The sequence below is a fragment of the Centruroides sculpturatus genome, unplaced genomic scaffold (assembly GCF_000671375.1).
Source record: "Centruroides sculpturatus isolate CEXI.00-Female unplaced genomic scaffold, Cexi_2.0 scaffold1528, whole genome shotgun sequence".
Lineage (NCBI taxonomy): Eukaryota > Metazoa > Arthropoda > Arachnida > Scorpiones > Buthidae > Centruroides > Centruroides sculpturatus.
In genome coordinates, this window is record NW_019385661.1 from 83,763 (window position 1) to 101,373 (window position 17,611).

At 26.7% G+C, this 17,611-nt stretch overlaps 1 protein-coding gene across 2 annotated transcripts in view; it reads right to left on the minus strand.

The window, feature by feature from the left end:
• LOC111640972 (zinc finger protein ubi-d4 A-like) overlaps positions 1-17,279 on the minus strand; it is a 62,062-nt gene extending 44,783 nt beyond the window's left edge. For both annotated transcript variants that reach the window (XM_023387071.1, XM_023387070.1), the window contains exon 1: positions 17,193-17,279. In XM_023387071.1, coding sequence (XP_023242839.1) covers positions 17,193-17,245 — 53 coding nt within the window. In that variant the 5' untranslated portion in view covers positions 17,246-17,279. The remainder of the gene's footprint in view (positions 1-17,192) is intronic.
• Between the last annotated feature and the right edge of the window lie 332 nt (positions 17,280-17,611).

Genomic DNA, 17,611 nt, shown 5'->3' on the forward strand with positions numbered 1-17,611 from the left:
GACTAAACTTTAATTTCTCTATAAATTAGCTAAGTAGACAATAGGTGTCTTCTTTTGCTATCCTTTTCTTCAAGTGTGTGCAAAAGGACAACAAAAGAAGACACATGTATTGTCTACTTTGCTAAATTTATTTAAATTTTGTAAATTTTAAAGTATCTAATGGGCATCTAATCTAATCTAAAGCTTTTAATAATCAGCAGTTGACTACAAATTTAATTACTTATGGATGTTACTAATACTGAATAACACATCTCATCTGAATACTTTCATTATTTTGCTTTAAATTTTTCTCATTCTGCCACTGCAATCAAATCCAACCAAGTGCGCACACATTTGAGATTCACACCACTTTGTCTGCTCTGTCCAATGCATGCATCTGCTCATGTAAGCTTATCCTTAATCTTTAAAATGCATAATGAAGATTGAATTAAAAACACAATGAAAAATTCCAAAATAATTTTAATATCAAACATTTTGGACGTATGATAATCAAATATTCAAATTTTTACATGAAAATCTTGTAAATTTTGTCAAAACACACATTGTCAAAATATTGAATGCCATTAATTCAAAGACAGAATTTGCTTAGGAAATAATGCTTGAATATATGTAAATATTTGGAAAATGTAATCTACCAAATTTTTCTGTTGTTTATATAAAGTCATATATAAAATTTATCAAATTATATAACAAAATAGCAGAATAAAAAATTTATTTAAAAATGTACACAATTGCACAGTACTAGAACTGAATGATAAGAATAAACTAACATTTTAATCCAGTAATTAATTATAATTAAAATAAATATATTTGTCTATATGTCTTCAAGTTTGAGGTTGATCTCTACTTACGAGTAACTACACATTTCGTACTTCATTCATCACAGACTATAACTTTTAAAGAAATCAATCTTTAACACCAATAACACATTTTCTAAGACGACCATCTTCTCATCAAATAGAAAGCCAAGCTTCGGGCCTAAAACAATCATAGAAATATAATTGTATGGTTGTTAAGACAGCTATAAGTTCAGAGTGATGCTCAGTTTTTGATCTGATGAGGATGCATTGGTCATACCACTGGATACTAGATGGATGCAGTTTTTGCCATCTATTATTTTCTGTTTAATAAAGTCTATATTCAATGGGTATTCGTAACTATAAATCGTTTCTTAGAACAGAAATTAAAGTCAACTATCAATAATAATAAATGAGCTATAAAAAGAGAAATATGTCAACAAAAAGCAGAAAGGGATAACTGAAGTATAGTTGCAAAAAACCAAAAAGAAAAAGTGAAGTATATCAACAGAAATTAAAAGGAACTGAAGGAAAAAACAAGGAAGGAATTTGCATAAAAGTTAAATAACCAAATAGTAAACATCTCCAAAAAGCATTGCTTATCCCTTGTTCAACAATAAATAAAGTTTCAGATTAGAATTCTTTCAGCATACAGCTTTAGCATAGCACATTAAAAGTCACAAGAAAATTAAACAAACGGAAAGAATACAGAATTTCCATTTATAGGCAAATACCAAAGATGGAAAATAATATATTTTACTTAGTTTCTGATAAAGAGAACAAAGAAAAACAAAAAAAAATGGGCACATTCCAGTATACATCAGTCTCAGGCACAACCAATGTATAGGCGAATAGTTTAATAAACTTTTGCCAAAAGGTCTTGTAAGCTAACAAGATGGCAGAAGCAAACAGCACTATATTGGCATTTGCAGCCTTATTTTGTCAAAGTATCTTTGAGTTAATACAGATGAAAAGTAAAAACGGTATTAATAATACAACTATGGAGATAACCACTTGCTCACTGTATCCGCAGCCTAACAAATGCAATGCACATCAGTCACTTAACTGACAAATTCATTGGTGAGTATCAGAATGCATTTTAGTGTTGCAGTTCACAGATGCACATTTTGATGTTTCAATATATCCAATATTTTATATATTTAATCTTTTCGTGCTATTTCTGTGTCATATTTTCTGATTAGGAGGTTTATGAGTTATTTTACATTAATTATAATCTAAACAACCAAATGTTAAATGGTACAAGTGACAAAAACCTTTCCTAAAAAAAGATAAAGCATTTCTACAATAATATTTACTACTATCAAACTTTTTAAAATTTTGCCATCTTTATTATCTGTCTGCCTTGCTAGTCCTGTTTTAGAGCTATACACTGATGTAATTAATACTTGTCTAATTAAGATTGTACTACAATCACAGACTGCTTAAAATAATCATATTAACATACTATATAATCTACAAGTTCAAAATAAAATTCAATTACATTACATTGAAAAAATTTTAAATCTTAAACCTAAATTCAAGAAATTTAATTATTTAATATAAATATAATAAACTCTTGCTTTTATGACCTTACTAGTTCCTAAAAAAACAGACATTAAGCAATCCGTTTATAAACAAATTCCAATTTCTTAAGTACGACAGTATAAATTGTGCCTTCGTTCACACACACACTTTATTTGCAGAATAATACAGAGGAAAAAAAAAAAACACAACAGTTCGTAAATCATAACAGAAAATTTATGCTGGGTAAAACAGAGAACTATAAAACAAGAAGTTATCATCATAAAGTCATATCTTACACCTAATCTCTCCTTTTCCAGTTAAAAATCTCCAAAAATTATACTAAAAAAAAAAATTGGAGTGTACTTTAACAAGATTAAAATTATAAGCTTTCCAGATTATATCACCACAAAATCAATATTATCGTAAATGACTTTGAAATTTAAATATCAGGTCACATCTATAAATATTGATTTTTAACCTTATTCTACACATTCAAAAAATAGCATGTCTGTTAAAATATGTAATATGTAAAAATGTATGTAGAAAATTACATAATTCAATTAATTTTTGTTTATATAATTTCGTTAAATAGTTTTAAGTAAAGATGAAAACCTACTTTCATTCTGGACAGTGTGTTACCAGTCATTTTAACATACAAGTTTTGCGTAGGTTGCAAGGTGCAGTCAAGAGAAAAATGACTATACTCCACACATATCAAATCAAACCAAACTGTGGTTGGCACAGCAGAATTGGGAGGTGTGCAACATCCTCCATATAGTCCAAATTTAGCCCTCCATCAGATTTTCATTTATTCGGACCTTTAAAGAAATTTTTGGTGGGGAAATGCTTTGTGGATCAGGAGGAATTGGAAGACACCATTCTGGAGTACTTCAAACAACATTACCATGAAGGGATGTTTAAACTAATGTCACACTGGGATAAATGTCTCAACATTTACAGCAATTATGTTGAGAAATAAACAAAAGTATGCAGTTTTTGTAGAATGTATTAAATATTTTCTTTATTTATAAATATTAGTGTGATTTTGGCATGTACCTTTAATATCGGACTCCCCTTATAGTATGCCAGTCATGCCCACAATGACAGCTATTATGATTACAAGAGCTGCCACTCACCATCATGCTAATCTGCTGGTTTGTCAAACTGACTTTTCTGGTGGTTGCCACACTGACAAATTAAAATTTATCAATCAGGAGAAAGCAGCTGTCATATTTTAAAATGACATGAAAAGTACCAACAAAGTATAAATACTGTAGATGTTTTCTTGCGACTCTTAACACTGTGACAAACATTTCATTTGTATAATAGTGTTTTATGTTGTCATACACAGTTCATTTTATGGCAAAAAAATCAACAAAATTAACTTAGCAATGATTAGAACATATTTATAAGTTTTCTTATTAGTTAAATGAAGTGTTAGTCTCTGGTGCTGGACAGATATATCAATGGTTTTGTTCTTTTGCCGGTTTGACTGGCCAGCACTGCCTGCATTTCAGATTGCACTTGTTTTAGATCAGATATGCATTTTAACAGGGAGATGTCTTTCCAGCATGATACATACCTATCCTGTAATATGTACTTGGAACACTTTCCAAGTACAGTTGTCCCTCTATAGTCCGACGTTTTTTAATCCGACATGCTCAGTAGTCCGACGCACCTCCCGTCAAGGTACCCGTCCCCATTACATGTCAGCTTGCACAGAAGCATGTCGTGATGTGAATCTCCCCATCCAATTTTTACACGATGACACACATTTCGTGTGTTTTATGTGAGCAGTTCTGTTCGAACAGTTGGAGTAAAGAATATTGTAAGTTACTGCTAGCAAAACAATGCGAAATATGTAATTATTTTCAGTAATCCGAACACTTTTGGTAATCTGACACACCTTTGGTCCCATACCTGTCGGATTATCAAGGGACAACTGTACATATTACAGGATTACAAGTACATATATAGTTTATTAATAATATTTTTATGTTCTACTATACAAACAGTTAATTGTCTAGTTATCACTCCTATGTATTACAGGTTTGAACTACTGTGGGATGCGAGATTGGTAGAGGATACATATCTGAGCATTAAAAAACACTGAAAGGTGTTCTGTCAGCTAATAACCTCATCAAGTTAAGAGAAGAGATAATTGATAGGATGAACCCAAATTTTTTAAACAAATAAATATTTCAGATAGATTACTTATATAAGGGATGGCTGATGCACAATATATCAATACAGTTATCATTATCAATTGTAAACAGAACTATAAATAATTGTTTTAATTCTTATTTGCTCACTGACCCTCCAAGCCATACATTTTCTAACTTGCTTTAACATATCCTTTTAATATCTGAGTCAATAAAACCAGACTAATTGTAAAATATTCCACTAATTATAGTCTTTTTTACTTATCCTGGTTAATGTTATCAGTATAAATGAGTCCTAAAATGATTATGACGAGCAGATTTTACTGTAGCAGTAAATATTTATGAATACAATGTTCAAAGTCTATCAATTCTTTGAACAAAGCTGATTTAATTCACACTAACTGTATGTTTTCAGCAATTTTGTGTTGACTAATACGGTATTATGTAGAACAGTTCACTTGAATATAAAAAATTCATATTATACCCTTATTTATTTAACAATATTATATTTGTAAGAAAATACAGTTCGTTTGTTTATTTAGTAATGATTTATGATTATTCAGTCCTACATCATATGCAAATACAAGGTGGTTATAATTAAAGTTGCCCTATTCAGACCTGTAGAGCCCGTTCTCTTTGATATATTTTAATTAAACTTGGTATATATGTTATGGACAAAGTGATTAATTAATCGGGCATTATGAATAATGACCAAATAGGGAGGGCAGTGTGATAAATATTGATTCATTTATCAAATTGACCGGTCATTATGAATACTGCTATCACCTAGTTGGGCAAAGTGATGATAATAAGTTGAGGAGTGATCATCTGACATACGCTAGCCAATCGGCACGCTGACTTGCGTGTGCGTATCGTACAGCGTTTAGTACAGAATTTTAAATTTGATTAAAAAAACTCCACTTATTTCATTTAGAAATATTTATTTTTTGTAAATTATATCAAAGTACTATTAACTATATTAATTAAACTAATATTAACGAAAAGTATTATTAACAATTTTTGGTATAAATTATATAAAAAATTAAATGCTTTTTAGTTTATTTATTTGAGCAATTAACATTTTCATGACATTTGGAATTACATAATTTTTTTTTTTTGGTAGCATTTGCATCTATTAGATTTTCAACCAATTTTTCAGCAGCATTAACTATAGTTGTGGCCATCAGGAATTGATGACATTCTTGCACATTCTCTAAGCGAAATTTCTGCACCCGGTACATCTCCAACAGAAATAAAGTTTTCTTTACAAACAGTAAATTGGTTTCTGGAATATAATAGATTTAATATGCCATGTTTGGTACCCAGTTTGTAAAGGTTTTTATCTTTAACCGCAACAACGACACCTAAAATATTTTTTCCATCACTGCGGGCTCGATCTTCATCAGGTACACGAATCCTTACTGTATCACCAACAATAGCTGCTGTGTATTTGGAATTTGATGTATTAATCATTTTTTCTGCTTGCTTTTTAAGATTAAACAAAGCCCTTGTTTTAGACACACTTTTTATTTTTTCTTCTATTTTTGGATCAATTGTTTGGATTGTTTCTTCTTCATTCACCAATTCTGTAATACTAATAACATCCTGGTTTAGATTTTTTTCACGTGAAGACGATGTAGATCTTTGAACTTCATCAGTTATATTGCTATGTAAGGGTAGCATTATGAAATATTTTATAATGTTTTCTTGGACGGTACCCGGACTTTCAGAGTTTGAGCAACTTTGACTTACTTCGTTGATAGTTTTAAAAAGTCTCTGTAGATCCTCTTCCGTATTAACGTTGAACAACGATTCGTTGGGTATAAAATTCTTTAGTCCAATTTTTAACTTTGCTCCAAACATGGCCTCATAGGGGCTGCAATTTATACCAGTATGATTCGCTCGATTTTTCATCAGTAGTACAAAACTTAATCCTTCCGATCATTTGTTAGTATTATTAATCTCCAACCAAGAACTAAGCATATTTTCTATGTCTTGATTACATCTTTCTACTGAACCCTGACTTTGTGATTGCCTGGACTTTCCATGCACCATTTTCAACTCGGACCACATATTACACATTTCTTTGATGATATTATTGGCGAATTCTCTGCCATTATTGCTTTGTAGAATACTCGGTGCACCAAAAATTGTTAAAAAAAAACCAAAAGAATATATGCTACTTCTTCAGCCCTTTTGTTTTTAGCTCGTTTAATTGGTTGTTGAAGCGATTATTCATATCACTTCATGATTCCTCCATGATCGTTACTTTTGTCAAAGAAGAAAGATTAACTACTGGTCACATAAATTTAAAATTCAGTACTAAATGCAATACGCGTGAGCAAGTAAGATGTAAGTTCTGATTGGCTAACTATGTCGGATGATCACTCCTCAACATATTATTATCACTTTGCCCAACTAGGTGGTAGCAGTATTCATAATGACCGGTCAATTTGATAAATTATTGAAATTTATTACAGTGCCCGATTTTGTTGGTCATTATTCATAATGCCCGTATTAATCACTTTGTCCATAACATATGCATTATATGGACCATGGGGAAAAGGAAAATGCAAAAAAATAATTAGTTTAAATTTCTACCACTAGGTGAAAAAATGGCACATGAAGAACAAGAAACACAAAATGGAAACACGCAAAAGGTTTTTAAAGGTTTTTATTCACACATTTGTTCAATGTGCCTTACAATGTGTTCAACAGTAGTCCAATAGGTTTTTTGAGGAATAGCAGCAATATGGCGTGTTATGCTTGCTTTCAATTCAGGCAAAGTCCTTATGGTTGTGGGGATATCTGAAAGATTGTGTCTATACAGGAGGCATACAAACTCTGCCTGAATTGAAAGTAAGCATAATATGCCATATTGCTGCAATTTCTCAAGAAACCTATTTGACTACTGTTGAGCACATTGTAAGATGCTTTGAACATGTGATTGACGCAAATGGATTGCAGGTTGAACAAATGTCGTGAATAAAAACCTTTTTCATGTTTCTTGTTCTTCATGTACAGTACAGTACCATTTTTTCACCTAGTAGTAGAAATTTGAACTAATTATTTTTTTCCCCATGGTCCATATAACATATACCAAGTTTTATCAAAATACGTCAACAAGAATGGACTCTATACAGGTCTCAATAGGGCAACTTTAATTATAACCACTCTGTACATTTAGAGTCATCTAGATATATATTTACTTTACAGAGTCATAAAGATATCAGATTATTCACAGAAAGTGTTATTCTAAAAATGACTCTTTCTAATTCTGACAATATAAACTGTAATACATTTATGCATAAAAAATCAGTTTAAGCTTTAAGTAATTCTATTTCTGTGATTCTAAATAATTACCAATTAAATTCTAAATAGCTACAAATATTCATTAATAAAAGTCATCTTTAAAACCATCATTTAATTTAATTTTCTTTTAATATATGCAATATACAACAATTATACAAATATTTGTGCACACTTTTAATTGTTTCATAGTGTAAAGATAATTTAAAACACATTAAATATTACATTATACACTATTATTTTTATGCTTCTAGTCTGGGCACAGCATAATTTAAGATCCTCGAAAGATATCCAAGTATAATATTGTACAAGCTTCTCTTGTTGAACTTTAACTCTTTTAAAGTTATTATTTATATAAATTTGATGAAACAATACTTAATAGTTAAAGACTGATGAAAGCACTATTGTTCTAAAGACTAAAGTTTATCAAAAGTTTTTAATTTTTAAAATTATTTTGGGGTGGGTATGCACAATAACATTATTACTTCATAATGTTATTGCACATATTCTCCCCAAAATTATGTAATGCACATCCTCAACCAATCCCCTTAATTATACTTACACACTGTACAGTACATACTTTCACAACTTGTGCTCCAAAAAGGGTGAGCAGCAGGTTGTACTAAGGAATAACACACAGCGCAGAATACTTTGTCACCATTTAGCAAAACACCACAGTAGCTTAATCCCTACATATTTGACAAACACTACTCAATTTAAAGACCCTAGCAACATGTAGTACTTTTGTAAACATTCCACATTCTGTGTAAACATACCCATCCACCCATAACTGTGTTGTGTAATTTACAAACAGCCCAATAGATGAAATAAAAAATTATTTTCCCATACAAGTTCTAAACATTATCAAAATTTTTATTTTTAAACTGAGAAAGAAGAAAAGGAAAAAGATTTGGCATTGAAATTTCTATTTGATTTTCCAATAAATCAGTCCAATAATAATTTGATATATAAAATAAAAAGTCTGTTAGCATATTCTTTATACATTTTGAGTTTCAGCAAATGCAACTAAACTTTTCAGGGACCATCCTCTCAACCATGAGGAGGTCAATGACTATTTTTGGTTGAATAAACTTTAAACTAAATCTTCTACCCTAAGCTGCAATTTTTATATTATATATAAAAACAACCTTTTCATATGTTTTGTTAGAACTATAAAGTGCTGAAAATGTATGAAAAGGTGTGTTTTTATGTATGAATAAACTTCAATACTGCCTGCAACAAGCCCCTCTTCCTAGCTGACTAGCAAGATAATAGCATTCAAATAGAAAAATTACTTAATGAAAAGTTTCAGTGAGCACAAAATATATTTTTTGAGGATTTTCAAGAAAGCTAAGTTTAAATATTTCGTTCATTTTTCATAAAATTTAATTGGGCAGTTGATTACCATTTGATATTTGGCTATGAATTAGAAAAGATTGTGAATAGTGTGAAGACTAAGGATAGAAAAAATTTTTATGTTTTAAATTATCTTCTCGCAGGCAAAGCCTATGACTATTTTCTATTGAAAATCATCAATTCCTGTCTACCCAACCAATGAGATTGTGTCATCCGAGTATTGTAATCTTAGCAACTATTGCGCTCAGGGGTTTTCCAGAGAGCTACTGTATAAATAAAATAGAATGCCAGAATATATTAAAATATCCCAAACAATGCCAGACACTTTGATAATAATATATAAACATTACTAGTTATAACATATAAAGAAATGCAAAACAGTCTCATCTATTTCCTGAATAAAAACTCCAATATACAATTTGAAAATAGATTTATGAGTTATAGTGCATCGATATAAACTAATATATTCTTATATTATGTAAAACATAGCTCTGTTGTTAAACATCTTACATTGGCTTCAATTATTGCACATTATGTACAGGACAGATCCAAAAGACATCAATAGCAAGAAAAAAAATCAATAGCTTCATTTAAATTAGTTTTGATAATCCAAATTGGATTTAAACCTGGATCTTTACAGAAGTACAATATCATATTGGATAGCAATCTGGCCAATAAGAAATTTACACAATGTATATAATCATTACAGCAGTACAGGTTGAATAATTAGTTTAATTAACTATGTATTTATATAATGAAGAAAAAGAGTGCATGAAGTTGCTATCATAGCAGTATCACTGCAGTGAAAGTACTGAAAAATTCTAAACAGAAATTGCATTTAAACATGCAATTTATACATAAAAATAACATTTAACACTCATAAATTATTTTAATAGAACTGAAAGCATACTAAGCAGAGATTTTAATATACATAATATAAGTATAGTCACAGTTGGGCAAAAACTAATTTTATGATGTAAATGTATTTATATTTACCTCATAAGAACTTTTAAAAACAAGCAATAAAGAGTTGAAACTCTTTATTGCTTATTTTAAATATTTTTAATATTAAAATATAATATAATATTAAAATAATNGAATGCTTGATATTAATTCATACTTCCTATTGTTAAGTGAACTGCAGTCACCAATTGCAGAACGGACCGGTTTTAGAGCAAGGTCGATAATATGCATCCGAATAATTGAATTGGCTTAATTTCAAGCACAATAAATAGTCTGTAAATAATTAATATTTATGAACAAAATTTAAATAATAAACTTAACTTTATAAGTTCAACAATTAACTTTTTTGTCGCTGTAATTGTTCGGACAGAATTACAAAAGAGCACATCAAAATAAACAACATTATTTGCTATTTAAACAACATTACATCATCGAAACACTTTCTTAATAATTTATTCGGACAATAATTCTGAATTTAAATTAAATGAAATTAAGAAATCATTTTTAATAAATGGAAACAAAGAATTACAATATTAAAAAATGAGAAAAATGTAACTATTAAAATAATTAATAAGTAACAATTCTCTAAAGTGATTTTAATCTAATTTAATGAAATAATTTTATTTATTTTTGAAGAGGAAAAAATATATTTATATATTACATTTCTGTCACTTAATTAGATAAAAGATCTGCAACAAAAATCAATTTTCTACCAGACAATTTCCTTATAAACATTTAAAAAAAACATGATAATAATAATAATAAATTTATTTAGAAAACAAAATATATTAAGTCCTCATTTTAATGAAAATAAAAATAATCTGCTGCATTTATGAAAAAAATAAATAAATAAATTTATTCCGAAAGATGAACAGCAACGAAAAGAAAAATAAAGAAAAAAATTAACTGAATTTAAGTATTGATATTTGCAAACTCATTTCATTGATCTCCGGATATTAATATTTAATTGTCAATTCAAATGACAAATATAATTTTTCATTTAAATTCACATAAATTACTTTTTCTTTTTTTTCTTTTTAATAAAATTCTGTAAAATTGATTCAAATTTGATGTATAAAACACATAATCTGTCGTGCGGAATTTATCCTGTAAAAAGAAATGTTTAATTTAAAAATAATTACCGATAAAAATTTCAAAATGTATATGCGTAAATACATTAAATGTTGTCTTTTTTTTCTTTCTTTCTTTTAAAGTAAGTTTTATGGATGTTTTTAAAATTACTGTATAAAAAGCAAAATGCAGGCAATAAATAAATAATAACAATAAAAACAAAAACAATATAAAAATTTAAATCTTCCTCCCAATATTTTGATATATTTATATACATCTATTCGCATTATATTGCGAATTTAGTATTCCGTTCAATCATTTTTATGTCTTCGCATAATATTCAATACTTTAAAAATTACATTAAAAGGAGGAGGAGGAGAAGGAAGGAGGAGGGAAAAAATATCCAATACATTTTTTTGTCATTCATAAGAATGAAATGATAAATGGCATAAAATTCATCATAAAATAAGCATTGCTATAAGAATTGTTGTTTAGTGTACGATAGTGTATTTGTGACAGATGGTATATTGAATAACAAATCAATCTCCATTCCTATTGTGATAGATAGATATTGGATATGTGTTAACCTTGGAAGAGAATGCCATTCCAATTCTTGCTAAACATAAAAATACTACAGAAATATGTTAAAAATACAGTTTTCTATTTTTTTTTCTCCCTTATCTGGCGCAAAGTTAAGTGTATTAGGTTTCGCGCAGAAAATAGTAAATGCACTTAACTACATTCCACCTTAATGGACAATAAAGGATAAATGAAAATTTCTGATTAACCGGTCGTTTAAATTGGAATTCATTAGAAATTTAATTTTGCTGATTAAAGTTATTTTTAACGCCGGGTCATTTCTATTTTTGTTATACTGGATAAAAATATAAAAATGTAATTCATTTTGAATCGCTTTAATTTATAAATTAAAGATATTAAAATTACATTGTTCCATTTTAATAGTTATCATTAAATTGGTGAAAATCATATATATAAAATAACTAATGTAAAGTTTAAACTGGTTTGCAAGATTTTTAAATAAATAAATAATTTATCACACTTAATAAAAATTGAATTAATTTCTAATATTTTAACAGGCATTCAATGCAATTTAATTTAAACAAGTTTGTACTGTTCAATCAATTAGTTGTCATAAAATAACACAATGCACGAATGCCAATAAATTATATAAATAAAAACTAATTATGCATTCAGAATGCTTGATATTAATTCATACTTCCTATTGTTAAGTGAACTGCAGTCACCAATTGCAGAACGGACCGGTTTTAGAGCAAGGTCGATAATATGCATCCGAATAATTGAATTGGCTTAATTTCAAGCACAATAAATAGTCTGTAAATAATTAATATTTATGAACAAAATTTAAATAATAAACTTAACTTTATAAGTTCAACAATTAACTTTTTTGTCGCTGTAATTGTTCGGACAGAATTACAAAAGAGCACATCAAAATAAACAACATTATTTGCTATTTAAACAACATTACATCATCGAAACACTTTCTTAATAATTTATTCGGACAATAATTCTGAATTTAAATTAAATGAAATTAAGAAATCATTTTTAATAAATGGAAACAAAGAATTACAATATTAAAAAATGAGAAAAATGTAACTATTAAAATAATTAATAAGTAACAATTCTCTAAAGTGATTTTAATCTAATTTAATGAAATAATTTTATTTATTTTTGAAGAGGAAAAAATATATTTATATATTACATTTCTGTCACTTAATTAGATAAAAGATCTGCAACAAAAATCAATTTTCTACCAGACAATTTCCTTATAAACATTTAAAAAAAACATGATAATAATAATAATAAATTTATTTAGAAAACAAAATATATTAAGTCCTCATTTTAATGAAAATAAAAATAATCTGCTGCATTTATGAAAAAAATAAATAAATAAATTTATTCCGAAAGATGAACAGCAACGAAAAGAAAAATAAAGAAAAAAATTAACTGAATTTAAGTATTGATATTTGCAAACTCATTTCATTGATCTCCGGATATTAATATTTAATTGTCAATTCAAATGACAAATATAATTTTTCATTTAAATTCACATAAATTACTTTTTCTTTTTTTTCTTTTTAATAAAATTCTGTAAAATTGATTCAAATTTGATGTATAAAACACATAATCTGTCGTGCGGAATTTATCCTGTAAAAAGAAATGTTTAATTTAAAAATAATTACCGATAAAAATTTCAAAATGTATATGCGTAAATACATTAAATGTTGTCTTTTTTTTCTTTCTTTCTTTTAACCTAAGAATTTTATTGACAGTATTTTTAATTTAAATAAATTAATTTTCAAATTGTAAATAGAATGTTAATGAATTAAGTCATGAATGTCATGATACAAATTAATTATTAAATATGATAAAATAATATTTGATAAAATCAATGAAGCGAGGAGAAACGTCAAGTATTTTCTGCAATATATAAATATTTCTGCTTGTGTATTTTATATAAAATTATTTGTATGTTACAGACGTTTTCTGTAAATGTTTAACTAAACTTTAATTTAATTTTCCGTTAATTTTTATCCATAATATTTAATATAATTGACGAAACACCAAGAAGCATTTCAAAGATTTGCTGTAAAAATTTTTCTACTTGTTTATTTAATAATTTGAATTAATTTGTTAAAAATTCACAAACATATTGTCGTCATTTAATGTTATTTGTTAATGTGTATAGCATAACATACATTGTACTTTATCTATAATCAATTACCTGGGTAAAATCTCTTTATATGTAACTTTAAAATATTTATTTTTCATTAATATGCCAATCATCATTTGAATAAAGCCTTTTAGCTCAACCCCTCATTACATTAACAAGCCAGACAACATTTAAAACAATTAAAATGAAATATATCCTAATGGACATTAGAGAAAAAAATTCAGTTATAAATCTCTTTCGAGACTATAATTTAACAATTATTTTACATTTTTTTCTTTTGGAAAGATGCTCATGGCTAATTAACTAACTAAACTGTAATATATTCATCTTTTTTTCTTGGTTAAAAAAAATATAATTTTAATCTATCATCTCAACTACTTACATATTTATATCAAAACATGAATCAGTATGCATATAAACAGCAAAAAAAAAAAAAAAAAACTGTAATTAATGCACAAATGATACAACATTTCTATACGAAATTTCTGTTTCTTTCAATTTAAATAATATTTTCATTAACAAAAGATTATTTTTATATAAAAAGTATGATTAAATTCCAGCAAGACAGGTCAACATTCTCATCAAACAGCAATATCAAACATAATTAATTCTACATTATTTTGAAATGTTATAGTAAATATAGAATATATTAAATACATTTATCTCCTACATATTTAAATAGTTAGAATTTGAATAAATGATTTCAAATCAAATGTATCATGTTACGAAATATGCGATTTTTTTCCCTACAGTATTTTATCATTGAAGTATACAAAATATAGTAAAAAAAAAAAAAAACGAAAAAGACATAAAATATACAATTTTATTTAATAATGTTTTCAAAATACAATCTCTTTACTTTTTTTTTTTTTTTTATAAATAAGGATATTCTTCTATAGAATTTCTTAAATAAGCAAATAACTTGCAGATAAAATCATAAAGCTCATAAACAATTCATCAGTTGTAGAGTTGAGGAATATTTATATTCATATTCAGGTAAACACTCCACTTACAATAACGTAAGCTAAACATAAGCTTCTGAACCATTCGTCCCAAGAAAATGTGGAATTTGAAACATTGTAATGTACAAACAACGAAGAATTTCGCATTAAAGTTAACACAATTAAATAATAAATTATTTTTCTTAAGATTTTAATTGAATAGAATATAATTCTCTACAAAAATAAATAAAGAAATAATATTAACATGCAAAGATCTTCAACCTATACAAATTGAAAAGAATGTTTTCCTTGCTATTTTCTATGAATTTGGCAAATAAATAAATAGAAAATATTTATACAGCGTAAATATTGAATGCATTTTGAAAGTGGCTGCATTTTTTTTTATTATTATTTTTTAAAATATTACTAAATATTTAAAATGTGAGTTAGTGTATAAATATATGGATTATATAATTTATATAACATTTAAAAAAATAAAATTCTCCTATCAAATATTACATTAAATTAATTGAAAATTATGAAAATAAATAGAAATTTTTTTTTCTTTTCTTTTCATTTTTTTAAAGCAATAAATTTGAATACATTTCCTTTCATTTCGCACATTAAACATTATTAAATTTCTTAAATAAATAAATTATGGTCCATGAAATTTAATTTTAATAAAAAGATAAATAAATATATATTTTTTTTTACAAATAATCTTCCTAATAACAACATTTAACCGAATAAATTAATTTTAAAAATTTAAATAATTTTTATATCTTTATTATTCAAAAAAGCAACTACAGAATTGACTTTTCTTCCTTAATATATTAATAACAGCAGCAAAAGAAAAAAAGCAAAATTATTACATTAAAATTAGCTTATGAAAGTAATTTTAAACATTATTATGTAACAAAATAATATCAGGACATTAGCAATAAATTTTTACATAATTGGCACGTTGTAAATTGATTCTAACGACATAATTCTGCCGATAATTTATTATTTTATTACAAATATAATTATGACATTTATTACCGTTAATAACAATAATTTCGAGATTTTAATTTTTCATTTTTCATATAATTTTGCTTTAAATATCCAATCTACACATCAAAAATATGCAAATAAAGCATACAAAAATTACTTAAGAGGACGAGAATTACACTATTTCCAATTAAATTTATTTTAATAAACTGTATATTTTTTTTATATGATTTAAAATAAATAAATTTTTGCAGTTTCAACATAAATTATTCCTAAATTTCCATATATATGTAAAAATCAAGCAAATGAAACCGTATTAAAATACTTTTATCAAGCTTAATAAATTGGCAATTTTATCATCATCATCTTTCATTTATACACCTTTTTTGATTAAAAATTGATCAGATTATTATAATTTTCTTCAAATTTTGCAATTCATACTCGCAGTGGAGTATGGATATGGAATGTCAATACAAATAAAAGATAATGAGAAAAATCAAATTTTACCATTTATTTATTAAGCATTTAAATTTTTAATACCTTCAATTTTTATGCATTTATTCTTGAACGGAAGAGAGAAAAAAAAGGGAGACAGACACATCGCATTACTCTTTTTATTTATTTTCTCTTAAAAAAACAGTAATAGGAAGAGTTAAGAGACGAAACGACAAGATCTGCATTGCAAGACTCGCAGATGAAAATTTTACACACTGCATACAAACGGTGTGTGCACAGGGATTTATTAAAGGCAAATTGAACATTGTACAAATGATAAAAAAGCATGGCTTTTTATCAATTCATACCGAACATTTGATGTATTTATGAAAACATGGACTTAATACAGCAGAAATTTGTATATTTGTATGTGTATGTGTATATATATTTAAAGGGATGAATGTAAAGGAATTTAATATAAAAAAAAATAATAATAATAAAAAGTTGTGGAAGATATAAATTCTTTTATTATTATTTTATTTTTTATGTGAGCAAATAAAAAAAAAACATAAATTTATTTATTGAAAGATTTAAAAAAATAATAACCAAATAATAATAATAATAATAATAATAATACATGGTAATAGACATATTTCGAAATTCAAATTTTCAAAATATCGTTACGTAATATAATCATCGACCAATTAAATAATTCGTTGCAAAAATACGCATAAAATAAAAGAGATTTGTGGTAAACGCAGACGATCTTTTTCCTCCATGTTGTCGTTAAGACTAACAGTAGTCTTAGTTCATCGGACATTTTACTCGACAAAAACTAAACGTATTAAGTTGATTCTTGCAATTTTGAATACCCAGTGTACCACGTAATAAGAAAATCAATAGATGGTTGGAATGACAGGATATAAATTACCTTTGTAGTCGCGCTATGTAGTCGGCCTTAACGGTCAACGTATCCATCGCCATTGATTTCGGATGAGGAGGGAGGGATGCGACTAGCGCCCCCTGGATTTTAAGATGGAAAATGAAAGAAAAAAAAAAAACAAAAAATATACGAAAAATAAAAATTTAAAAAAGAAAGAATAAAAAAAAAGACTTATTTAATAATGTTTTCAAAATACAATCTCTTTACTTTTTTTTTTTTTTTTATAAATAAGGATATTCTTCTATAGAATTTCTTAAATAAGCAAATAACTTGCAGATAAAATCATAAAGCTCATAAACAATTCATCAGTTGTAGAGTTGAGGAATATTTATATTCATATTCAGGTAAACACTCCACTTACAATAACGTAAGCTAAACATAAGCTTCTGAACCATTCGTCCCAAGAA